The following is a 13,293-nucleotide window of genomic DNA, read 5'->3' on the forward strand; positions in this document are numbered from 1 at the left end:
GGGGTCGCAAAGAGTCGGACAGGACTGAGCGACTGAACTGAACTCCTCTGTGAAGCTGTTTTCCTGTTTTACAGATTAAAGAATTAATGTTCCATGCCTTGGACTACACTGCAAATAACAGAGAGGCAGGATGTGAATCCACGAACTTTAAAGTAGGCTTTGCTTGCTTAGTCGCTTCAGTCGTGTCCGACTCTGCGACCCCATGGACTGCAGCCTACCAGGCTCCTCTCTATCCATGGGATTCTCCAGCCAACAGTACTGGAGTGGGTTGCCATTTCCTTCTCCTAAGAGAAGTCGCTCAGTCGTGTCCGACTCCTTGTGACCCCGTGGACTGCAGCCTACCAGGCTTCTCTGTCCATGGGATTCTTCAGGCAAGAATACTGGAGTGGGTTACCATTTCCTTCTCCAGGGGATCTTCACGACCCAGGGATCGAACCCAGGTCTCCCGCATTGGAGGCAGACGCTTAACCTCTAAGCCACCAAGGAAGCCTCCTAAAGTAGGCTTTAATTATGATTTAAGGAACAATTACTTAATCATTTTCAGCTCTTGACGTGATGAGTATTTCGCCATCTCACCTCTCACAGCCTCATCCTTTACGCGAACCTGTGTTCAGGTCCTCCCCTCCTCATCCCCCGCGTCCCTCTGCCTCTCATCCTACGGTTTGCCCACATCCTTTATTATTCTGTTCTCTTCCCCGACCCCCACATTCCCGTCACAATCGTCCCCGTCCTTAAGGTCCTTGTCTTCAGACCCTCGTCCGTAGTACTCGCTGCTTCATTATTTTTAAAACGGCCCCTCCTCCTGCAGCCCCGGCTCCCGCCGGCCTCAGAGGAGCCTCGGCCCTCAGGCGCCGTCACGCGCTCCCCGGCCCCCGGCGGCCGCACGGGGTGGCGGCGTGCGAAGCGCGCGAGGGCGGGCGCCCCCGGGGCGCCGCGGGCTCCTTGGGCTCCCAGCAGCGCCCGCGCGCGGTGCAGGCTGGGGGAACATGGCCGCTTCCGGTCTCCCTGCCGGGCCGGCGCGGGCTTGAGCGCGGACCCAGCCCGTCGCACCCCGCCCTCCGCTCCTCCCGCCGGGCAGCCGCGGAGGTCGCCGCAGGCTTTTCCTCCGGCTGCCCCCGCGCCGCGCCATGGAGAAGAGCTCGAGTTGCGAAAGCCTTGGCGCTCAGCCAGCAGTAGCACGGCCGCCCAGCGTGGACTCCCTGTCCAGGTAACCGGGGCCCGCCGAGCGCCCGAGGGGGGGTGAAGAGGAGCCCGGGACCCGCTGGACGGTGCCCCACGTCGCGGGCTCCGGGACTGGGAAGCTGCGCCGGAACTCCTTCCCTCAGGCTGGGCACCTCTTCTTTCTTCCTCTCTGCGGGTTAGAGGCTGGGAAAGAGGAGGTTAAAACTCTGCGGTTCTTCATCGGCCTTACGTTTTGTATTCTGGTGTTTTTATCTGCGGTCGAGAACGCCTCAGTCCACTACATCCTCTAATCTCTCACTTCCCTTTAATTCATTTTTTGGACAGCCCTTCCCCAACTCTGTCCCCTCCCCCCATCTCCTCCCTGCCTTTCTCCCTGGACGACTCTTTTCTGAGACCCTTCTCCAGTCTTTTTTCCATCCGTCTTTCAGTCTTGGGTGTCTGGGTTCTTGCCCACCCTTTCCGCTCTTTCCCGTCACTTCACTCACTTCTTTTTAGGTTTCCTTGCATTCTGATCTTCCCCCCTCCCCCCAACTTTGCTTTAAAATGTGAGTACCCACACCGTGAATCTTCCAGCTGAACGTTATTATTCCTGAGTAATGAGTGGTAGTTTTCCTTCTTCCTGGGCTACCTACCGGTTCTCCAGGTTTCCATCTTGTATCAACTGGGATTTTTTCCCCCCCCTGGAATTTTGAGGAGGATTTTACTATGTAGCTTTTCGCAGAGCTGTCGTGAATATTAACTTGACGTGTTTCAAAGGCAGTTTTTTCCTGTTGTTTTAAAATAGTAAATTTTATTAAGAAATAGGAAGACCTGTATTGTTATACTGCTACATTGAAATCAGGTTCTTTTCCTTTGAAAAAGTCTGGTTGTTATTAGTTATTAGATACTAAATCGCTGTAAACTAGCACGTTTCATTTTTTTTCCCGTGAATAAATTGGAATTATTACTATTAATAGCTGCTCAGTCGTGTCCGACTTTTTGCGACCCCATGGACTGTAGCCCGCCAGGCTCCTCTGTCCATGGGAGTCTCTAGGCAAAAACACTGGAGTGGATTGCCATTTTCCTCCTCCAGGGGACCTTCCCAACTGTACATAAAGGAGACTTCATTAATGTGCATTAGAGGATACCACAGGTTAACTGTCATAGAAAACTGTCTCTTGAGCCTTTAAATTCTGTTGCTCTCTTTTAATTCGTTTTGGGCTCTGCTAAATATGGGTGATATTGCCTTTTTTTTTCTGTTGCTGTTCAGGACCTCATTGGGAAGTCAATCATTACTTGATCCCACCTTTCTTTATTAGATTCTCTTCCTAAATGTGTTCACAGCAACCTGCCCACCCCTTTTACAGTGTTTTTAACAAGCACAGTGTTGGTTTAATTGTCTTCTCTACTAGACTGTCAGCTACTTGAGGACAAGGATCATATCGTATTGGTTTTCATATCACCATCATTTAACAGAGACCCTGCCTGTCAGAGGTGCTTAATAAATTTTATTTTTTGAATTTGTGGTTTGAATTATGCCGGAGAGTGATTTTGCATTTGATTATATACCACTAGTGTGCATTTGTTTCAGGTGCTTTTTAGGTTTATTGCTCTGAAATTTAGGTCTTCCCTGGTGGCTCGGAAGGTAAAGAATCTGCCTGCAATGAAATTTAGAAGACTGGGGGATTTACACTCAGCTGTAAAATCATTCAGAAAACAGGTTGGAAAATTTTAATTTTATGGGAAAGTTACAAATGGCTCAGGATAGATAGAATGTAAAGAAAACAAATGAGACAGCTGAAGTAATATCATCCAAGGGAGGATTTGGCACCACAGGAGGCAGCATACTCTTGTTAGAAAGAAAGTACTGGCTGTCAGGAGGCTCAGGCTCTTTAGACCTAGGCTCAGTTTGTCATTTGGCCTGTCTCATTTAACCTCTCCAGTCTGCGGTTTTTTCATCTTTTGAAATAAGGCGGGGGAAGGGAGAGTTGATCTAGAACATCTGTAAGGTCCCTTTAAGCTTTAAAAATCTGTCAGTTCTGTATCTTAATGATAATAACCTTTGTTTTGAATTTTTGAAATTACACTAAATGTTTATATCACATAACTAGGTTAGTTTTGCCAGTTAAGCACATTTATTTAGTAAAAGAAAAAGCCCAACAACTTCAAAGTTTATACGTATATATTTTAACTTCTTAATGAAACATTAGGTTACATATGAATATGGGGAAGTTAAGAATTCCTTGAATTTTGACTGGAGTTTGTTGGCTTCATCCTCTCCAGACAAAACTATAAGTATGGCTCTACTTTCACAGGAAAATGCCAGCTTTCATTCCTGTTCTCTAGAAAAGTAGAAAAATAATATTTATTGATTGTCTATAGAATTCATCCTGCTAAATTCTTTCATATCTTTTATTTTGTGGATCATTACACCTATTTGTGGCACTCTCTTTAATCAACATTATAGGATAGCTGGATTGTAGACACTTGTTAGCTTAATTTTGGGTCACAGTCAATCACAGGTGCTTCTAATACAGAGGGAGGGTGGACAACTATGGTTACAACAGCAATGTTACGTAACTACCCAGATTAGGTTTACTACTTTTGTTATCCTATGATTAAGCGAAATATTGGTGTTTGAACTGTATTATTTCAGTCTTTTGCAGAAATCTCATTCTTAAATTGTAGTTCTGCTTTCTTTTTATACAATTAGAAAATTCTCGTTTTCTTATTTTCAGTTAGGATAATTGCCTTGTGAAATTACTTTGATATCTCTTGCAAAATAATAGTTAATAATTCTATTCAGTGTATTACAGATTGTGATTTGCACACTAGATTACCAAATTTCTGCTGAGTTTAGTTTCAAGGAAAATTTTGGTTATGTTTTCTATTTGTTTCAAAATGGAAATTATGTAGCTGCATCTTCAATTTGGCAAAAAGTCTTCAGTCAAATTTATAACTGAAGTTGGTAATATATTCATCTTTAATTCCTTCAAATACTCCTACTATTAGATGGAGCCAGCTTAAATATTATGTTTAAATGTGTTAATTTGTAAAATGTTTTATACTCTTCTGGGAAGTAGGAAAAATATAAATCTGTAAAATAGTACTGTAACCCTTATGGTTGCCCATTGTTTTTTGGAAAATGACACACTCAATTTAGGTTGAGTGATTGGCTCTTGTGGGATCTGTGGTTCACACTAAACATATGTTAGTTTTAATATCTATATATCCACAGTCTATGTATATCTATAAATCTGTAGTCAGCTCAGAATTGCTATTGCTTCTAGCTTTGCCTTCTAGGTCATCATAAGCCTTATATCTTTGTTCACAGAAGAGCAATTTCATTCTTAATATGATATTTAGATAGTAGTTTCTATCAGCTACAGCTGATTAGCAATTATGTCATCTTGCATGCTTAAGCTGATTTTCTTTGGTGAGTCCTGCTTGGTATTGCCTACTTGAGTGAACGGTTCAGCAGCTCTTGTATATCCTGCTGTTGCCTTCACCACACATGTCCTGCCCCACAGAGAGAGAGAGAGTTGTGGAAAAAAATTCATTTCAGCACACTGATTATCTGACTGTATTCCAGTTGGTTTTGCTCTGATTTTTGTGGTCAGACTATTGATAAAACAATACTGTGGGCTGGATATGGCAGCTAGGGTAGACCTGAGCTTCAGAACTGTAGAAGTTATACAGCAGAATTTAAGACTATACTGATATTCATCTGGCTTCTTAGTCTGTTTTTTTCCATCTTTCAGTTTGTACACTGTTAGAGAATGTACTGCTTAAGTGGGTTTCTTTGATTATTTTTTACTGTGCACAATCATGCTAAAAAATCTAGTGCCAGAGAGGCACCCAGTAGATGATTGAATAAAGAAATGTTGACTGAATGTTCAACACTTGTCTTATTTGTTGTTTCTATTCAAAGAATTAAAAGGTTTTCCAAAGTGAAATGTGGCCTATAAAGTCACAAGTTCAGGTTCGAGCTGATGGGGCCCTTGTGTGAAGCCTCTTGACACCCCGGGCATTTTTATTGTCAGAATTATCTTTCTGTGCCCACTCCTCTTGTCTTCACAACATTGTTTCCTTAGCCTACTGGACTTTCCATCTGTCTTGATTACTTTGGTCTCTTTCTCTCAAATTTAGTTTGTCAGTTATTTAATCTGTATTTCTTTCATCCAATATATCCTCATTTTCTAATTTCTCTGGGCACCATTTGTTTGTCCCAGATTGTTTTTGGTTATTAGTTGATTTCTAGTGTATAAATTCATTAGCATTTATGAGCATCTTATATTTACATTTAACTTAGATTAAAACAATCAAAGAGGAGGTGCACATAATATAATCAAAAAAGTAGCTCAAGCTAATTACATTTTTGAATTGCTTGTCTTCCTTAAAATTATCATCATTTGAAAACAGCAGATCGTGGATTTCTGTTTCTATGAATTTTGATGATACTTACCGCCTGGAGGGGGCTTCCTTGGTGGCTCAGTGATAAATAATCTGCTGGCAACGCAGGAGCCGCAGGAGATGCAGGTTCAGTGTCTCCAGAAAGAGCCCCTGGAGGAGGGCATAGCAACCCACTCCAGTGTTCTTGCCTGGAGAATCCCATGGACAGAGGAGCCTGGCCAACTACAGCCCATAGGGTTACCAAAAGTCGAATACAAGTCAAGCAACTTAGCATGCTTGTACGCACACACAGACATAACCTGAAGAGGTAGGAGTTTTTAAGATTTCCAAACTACATTTCACTGGAGGGTCTCATTCCTGGTTTCAGCCCCAAGGTCACTTAGAAGTGATGCCAGTAGGAAGTATCCTTTCAGGTTGTTTTTTTCAGTAGTGGTGATGGATTTGTGTCCAATGACACATTCTTACCAGTTCTCCTTTTGACTCTTGGCATAACTTCTGAGGCAGCTGGCTGAGTTAGCAAACTATAGCTACAGAACAAAGTGAAGCTAATCGATTGTATCTCCAACCTTGGCCTTGTTATTAACACCAGACATTGAACATTTAGACAGCCTAAAAATTACTTATTTTGAGTTTCATTATAACAGGACCCTAAAACTAATCAGTACTTGTGTGTATTTTTCTGGAAGAACATGTACAAAGATTACTTATTGATCACAAGTGTTTGGGTTAATACTGAAGTTGAAACTGGGTCCTGTGAATGATTTTTACCTGCTTACTCTGTCATCATCAGTCTTCTGTTAATATAGCTCAGCAGTTCCAAGACAGTAACATCAGCATCCCTTACGAATTTGTTCAAATACAGGTTTCCTGGCCCTGCCTCAGATGTAGCTGAATGCAAAGCTTTGGGGGTGGAGACCAGTGTTTGTATTTTATCAGGACAGCCAGGTGATCCTGATGCATGCTGAAGTTGGAGAACCACTGTTTTGAGTCTTTCACTGATGGTTGCTTAGTAACTCCAAGCCTATTACTTGAGAGCACTTTTATAAAAATATTGACTGAAATAATGAAAGGTAAAAGTCCATCTCTTGTGGATTTATTATATCTGGCTTTAAGGAAATTTCCTGAGAGCTTTTCTTTCTTAGCCACAAGAAAGAACACCAAAACATTATGTTTTGGGGCTTATGAAAATAGGTCCTTGGTGGGATGCATTAGCGGTAACATACAATTTTTGAAACTATTAAAAAGAATTCCAGAAGGCTATCACCTGAACCAATAAAGGATTATGTCGAAGGGAAGGAAATAACCCAGATACAGATGTTCAGAAAACAGTGAGTTTATTTTGGAAAGCTTCCAGTTAATGCTATTGTATTCAAACTCACCAGGGACAAAGGTTGCGTGTGATTCAGGAAATTCTCTAGATTAGTATAGAGTATTTTCTTTCTAAAGGAGGTTAGTTTTGAGTCGGTAAAGCACTTGCTATGTCTTGGCCTACGCTATGATTTAGTTAAATCAATGGATAGGATTAAAGCTATTGAGAGGTGAGAGTGATTTTATCAGCTTGCTTTACACAGGAAGTCAGATTAAAAATGGAACTATATAAAATGAAAAGATTGATACAAGATGGTTATAATTAAAGGGACAGGGAAGATGCCCTTTTAATGAAAATAATAACCTTAGTGACCTCAATACCCTTTCCTGTAGCTTTATTACACAGAACTAACTGTGGGTATCCCTCTTAATGTGTTTCTATATATGTACCAATGTTGTCATCACTATAGACCACTTATGAGCAAGTTTTCTAATTCTTCTCCTGGCCAAGTACCTTAGTACCGTGGCAGTAATTGCTGATGAATTTTCCTTCTTTAAAAGACTTTACTGGATATGATTAACTCTTGGGCTGTTTAAGTAATTCTTAGTCTAGATTAAGAGCAGATGCTATATAGTAAAAATTTTAAAATATTTCAACCTATACACTTCAAAAAACCTAAATACACTTACTTGGAAAACTCTTCTTTTTCGTTTTTTTGTTTTTAAGTTTAGGTTTAGCCGAGTATAACAGAAAATCCAAAGTAACCTTGTCATAAAACAAAGATAATTTTGTGTTCTTTTTGCCCCACATAAAAACCCAGGAATAGTTAATACAGATCTGATACAATGGATATAAAGTATCCAGGACATAGACTCTTTCTAACTCACTGTATCTTACATTCCAGTGTTACCATGAGAGCCAGAATTACTGTTGCAGTTCTTTAATCACTGATCTTCATGAGTCAAAAAGGAGGACAGGAAGAAGAAAGGCATGTTGCCTCTATTTAAAGGATACATTTTTTGAAGTCACATACCACCGTTTTAAGTTTACATCCAGTTGGTCAGATCATGGTCCCATGCCATACCTAGCCACAGTGGAGGCTAGATTATGTAGTCTCCTCTGGGAGGCCTTATTCTAAACTAAAAATTGGGAATGTGTGTCTAAGGAATAGAAGAGAATAGGTATTGAAGTCAGGCAGTAGCTTCTACCATATATACAGATAAATCATCTTAAAGCAAGGAAAATATTTTTCAGTTGAAGTGTACAACACTTACTTGTGCCAGAGACATTCTTAGATTTGCTGCAGTGATCACAATGGAAAATGCCTGGAAAGAGAGAGATGATATGTTGTAGCAACCAAAAATGAGAACTGTATCTTGGAGCCCTCTAAACTTTTGGGTTTTTAAGGTTTTTACTTTTTTGTGTGTGTATTATCTTAGGCTAGATTTTTATAATCTTAATCTAGGACCATACAGTGAAAAGGATGCATTTATTTATTCCCGTGGCATTAAGTGAAAAGCAAGTAGAATTCAAATGAAGAGTGACCAGCTGTGCTATTTCATTTGAGACGCTCAAGGAATTGTTGGGTAAAGTAGTGGTGGTCTGAGCACAGTGGCCTACGCTGCTTTTCCTCTGCACTTTAGCATTCATTTCGAGGCCATGTATCCATGTGTTTAATATCCTCCCAGAATGCTGCATCAGGGTATAATGAGGTGTTTTCTCTCATTTCAGTTGAGAAGGTTTGGTCTTCATAAGGAAAGGAGAGCAGGCTGTTCAGGGCCATGTTAATTTATGAATGCTTTTGCCAATATCTTGTGTTTATTTTTATATCTTCAATCTAAAAGTTCTATGCATTTTTGTTACCAAACTTAAATATTAATATTTTAAGCACGTAATGTCAAACACAAGGAGTTTAATCATTGGGGATTAATGGAGGAGGGTAGAGGAGTCTCTTCTGGGAGACTCCTGTGATTCATTGTGCTCAAGGGATTTGATAGGCATGAGTAACAGACATCCATCTTCTTTCTAACAGCATTGGCAATACTGAAACCAGCAAGTGGGTAGTTGCTCAAGTAAGACTTTGTTAGGAGGTTGTGTGTTAGCCAAAGGTGTAGTAACTTTGACTCGTGATGGGCTAATATCATGAGCCTTAATTTTCTTGAATTGAGCCAGGACACCTGGCAAAAGTCAAGAATGAAATTTTACATAATATAAATGTCCTCTGTTTCTGGTACTAGATAATATTCTTTTACAACCAAAAGCAGTACCTAAAAATATGAATACCTGAGATAAACTTTGCTTTTCAAGTGAAAGTTGTTCTAGTAAACGATAGTAATAATATCCGTAGTCACAATAATATTGTAAATAAAAGCACTTAACGTTTATCGAGTGCTTACTGTGTGCTTGGTATAGTGCTAAAATTCCTTATATGCATTTTCTTATATAATCCTCCTAATTATATGAAAGAAGCAGTATTATTATTCACCTTTTACAGATGAGAAAACTGCAGATTAGGGAGAACAGTTTGACATTTGGACCCAAGTTTTGTTTAACTTCAGGGGCTCAGTGCTGAAACGAACTCCTCATGCCTGGCGATCTGGTGCCCCAGCTCCAGGGCAGAACTTGGTTCAGCAGTGAGAGGGCAGTCCCAGGCAGGTCAGGTGGGTGTCTTGACGGGGAAGTGAGTTTCCTTGACCAGTTGCACTTTCTGCTGAGCAAAAGGATGAGGTGCACAGTATATTAAGTTCAGAATTTCGATCTTTGGAGAGAATTTTCTCCAGTTTTTTTTTTTTTTTAATTTTTATTTTTACTTTATTTTACTTTACAATACTGTATTGGTTTTGCCATACATTGACATGAATCCACAATGGGTGTACACGCGTTCCCAAACATGAACCCCCCTCCCACCTCCCTCCCCATATCATCTCTCTGGGTCATCCCCGTTTTTCTCCAGTTTTGAATGTTTTTTTCTTCCAATGAAAAATAGGATAATTTTTTTTTCTTTGCCTGAATAGTAAGAGGATAGTATCACTTTCAGTTAGAAGAACAGGCTTACATTTTGAATAACAGATAAATTAATAAAGAATAAACATGATGCCAAAACCTCTTTCTGCCTGTCCCTCTCCTTTAGGCTTTACAGAATATTTTAGACTATTTTACTGTAGGATTCCTTAAATATCTGAATTCTCTTAAGTTCCTTTGTGTTTGTTTACAGTTAATGTGTTAAGAGCCATTGACATTTGAAGATCATCAGAAGTGAAGATAAAACATCTCAAAAATTATAATGTAAGTGAATGGGAAAATGGAAATAAAAATTGGACGAAAGTTAATATTGCCAACAATATTTCTGCAGTTCATATATTATTCCAAATGAAATTTATGTGTATGAGTAACCAATAACTTCAAACTTTAGTCCCAAATCCAAGTCCTAGTCCTTAAATTCTGTTCTCTTCTACCTGGGGTAAATAGTCACCAATTTTTAGTCATCAGTAATTTCCCATTAAAATTCTTTTGGCTTCCATGTACTATTTTTTGCTTTTTCCTTCCTAGACTTTGCACTTTGACAAAGGCTGATGTTGTATTTAAAATTGTATGTGTGTGTAGACTGAGGTCTTCACTTTCCAGCCACTGATGTATGTTTTATGCAGTTTTAATTTTGCTATTGTTCTGTATTTCTTAGGCAAAAATATGACCAGTAAGCTAGCTAGCCTCTCCCTTCCTTCCCTTCTGTCTTTACCCGCTCCCTTCCTTCCTTTCTTACTCTCTATAAATATTTGCTTAACATAGATAATGTCCTGCACATTGAGCTAGATCTAGAATTCCTGAATAAGACCTTGGTGCTGAAGTGAGTAATGTCATCTTTTTAAACAGTTAGGGTGTGAGAGATGAGCTAGTTAATTTCTCAAGTGTGCCTGAGGCCCGCCTGCACATTTCAGTCACTTGTGGTGCTTGATGAGCATTTAGTTTCCTAGGTTCTGAACCAGACATTCTGAATCCTGGGGAATGGGCCCAGGAGTCTCTCCTTAAAGTGAGAACCACTAATCCAGATATTTTTGGATTCTAGTACAACTGTGTAAGTTTGTAGTTGAGGGAACAGACCTAGAGAAGTTTAGTAACTTAACCCAAAGACACCATAAGTGTTTGAAGGCCAGGAATGGTTTGGTGGTGTTTTCTCCAAAGTCACAGAGATTATTAGTGCCAGAAATGATCTCCTGACTCCTGCTTCTAGACTTCAAGTCATGGCATGATTTCAGTTAGGCCAGACCGTTTTAGTGTGTATGTGTGTAATCATAAGCAGTTCATCACTGTTCCTGAAAAAAATAACTAAAAAAATAACTGAAGAACATGAACTGTTTGTTTCTTCATCTTCAGTCAGATGGATGACTGGTTCTGATTTTGGAATCACTGGGTGGGAAAAAGTCCCTCGTAGTCCAGTCCAGAAAGAGTAACCCCTCTCTCCCCCGCACCCATGGCCATATCTCTACTTGGTCTTTAAATTTTATGCTTCTGAAAAGGAAGGATCTGATTTCATTTTTGAATGATGGTAGCTAATAGTAGGTGTTTGGTAAATAGTATAAACAAGTTGCTGTTAAAATTTTTTTTCCCCCTTTGGATTCTATAAGATACTATTAGGAGTGGTTTTATTTTCTTTGTACAGAAGTTGATACTTTATATACTAAGCCAGAGACCTTAAATAGTTGAAGTCATTTGTATGTATGATACTCCATTGTTACAGTTCCTATGTTCACAATATCTCTGAGTATGAAAATATTCTAAAGTGTTTTCTGAACTATGTGTTAATTAATTTTAGTGTTGTATTTTATATTGTATTGTATATGATATATTGATAATTACTGAATTTTAACCTTACGTTAGTAAGTGTATTTATCCAATTTCCTTTGAAATATTCTTTAATTCTCAAATTAACTACAAAGTTTCACTATAAAATGTTGTTAACTCAATTTTCCAGAAATTTTGGAACATATTTTCACTGTAAGATTTTTAAAAAGGGACATTTAAAATCACATACTCATTTCTAATAAGTTGTATTTTTGTAATTTAAAAATTTCTTCCCATTACATACTTTTTTTACTCTTTTTATAATCACAGACTTAAAATTGTACAGATGGTAGTTCTGAAAAGGAAACTTATCTACTATGTAGTGTAAATCCTTCATTTTTTGGTGTGTTGAGACACTGACATTAAGGGACTTGCCTGAGAGTGGAATTTTTATAAATATTAAAATACACGTGAGCAAACAGTAATATTGTATTTCTATAATGATATGTATGAAATGCTTTGAACACTGTAAAAGTATCACACAAATGTAATGTATTATGGTTACTGCTCTGGTGATAATATGTGCAGTTAGTTTTCTTATGATTAAATTAAAAACATTTACTATTTAAAATCAGAAAGAAAAATACGCAGATGCTTGTGACATGGTCTGTTCTCTTATTTCTTCTGTTCAGATTTTACTGTGTCTTCTTGAAGTACATGGTACTAGAATAGATACTTTGTGGGTTACCAGTGAAATTTCTCTTTTCTTGTGGTAGTCCAGTCCAGATCGTCACCTTATAGAGTTACACAAAATACTCAGAGTGATACTTCTGTATTGCAAGACTTCTGTCAGCAGTTTTCTTTGGGGAAAAAAATGGTGAGTGAATGAATGTTCAGTATTGTTCCTCAATGTAATCAAAGTAACTAATGGTAATGTTAACACATTCTGGTGTAGTTTATAGTTAGAAAAGTGTTTCACCTACATTATCTTTTGTGAGGAGATTCTCATTGGACAGATGAGTAACTTGAGGCTCAGAGGAGTGCATGACTGTTCATTGTTCTTGCTTAGAAGAGGTTGAACTAGAACTTGAACTTTGACTCTAAATGCATGCTGTTTCCTTGCCCTACATAAATCATAGTATGAACGAGTTCAAGTTTCATGGGGTATACATTTTGTTTTTAAAAATAAACTCTTAAATATTGGAAAATTAATGATAGGTTTACCTTGTCCAGCCAGTCCAATTATTTTCTTTGGAAATCTGACTCACTTTTGCTACTGTTAAAATGCTTAGCAAGAGATGAAGGTTTATTTTGAATAAAAAAGGTATATTCTTAGCATGGCTACCAGTGTGTGCTGCCTAGAATTGAGTGTTTAAATGTTTAAAAGAGTAGTAATTATAGTCTTTAGAAGTATATTGAACTATGTAAGCTAAAAATTTGTCCTGTGTAATATATACAACCTAATGTAGTGAAAAGTCTTGGTACTTTCTTAGGGCTGAGTATTTTTAGTTTGGATTCTGCTTCTTAACTGTGACTCGGCTTGATATCTCTGAGCCTGATTCCTTTATCTGGAAAAAGGGTAAAATGATACTTGCTGTCTTTATAGAATTGTTGTGAGACCTGAATATGAT

The 13,293-nt window shown here is 38.8% G+C and overlaps 1 protein-coding gene across 3 annotated transcripts in view; it reads left to right on the plus strand.

Annotated features, from left to right (window-relative positions):
- The first annotated feature begins 1,088 nt into the window (after positions 1–1,088).
- The window catches only part of MTMR2 (myotubularin related protein 2), a 109,773-nt gene continuing 97,568 nt past the window's right edge, over positions 1,089–13,293 (plus strand). The window contains exons 1-2 of one of the 3 annotated variants that reach the window (XM_068989346.1): positions 1,089–1,207; positions 10,098–10,168. Coding sequence is in view for 1 of the 3 variants with exons in the window: in XM_068989345.1 (XP_068845446.1) it covers positions 1,128–1,207 (80 nt within the window). In the remaining 2 variants the exon portion in view is untranslated. Of the gene's footprint in view, positions 1,208–10,097; positions 10,169–12,480; positions 12,540–13,293 lie in introns of those variants that run through there. The other 2 variants (XM_068989345.1, XM_068989347.1) reach the window with 2 other exon arrangements.

Source organism: Capricornis sumatraensis, chromosome 16 (assembly GCF_032405125.1).
Source record: "Capricornis sumatraensis isolate serow.1 chromosome 16, serow.2, whole genome shotgun sequence".
NCBI classification, from domain to species: domain Eukaryota; kingdom Metazoa; phylum Chordata; class Mammalia; order Artiodactyla; family Bovidae; genus Capricornis; species Capricornis sumatraensis.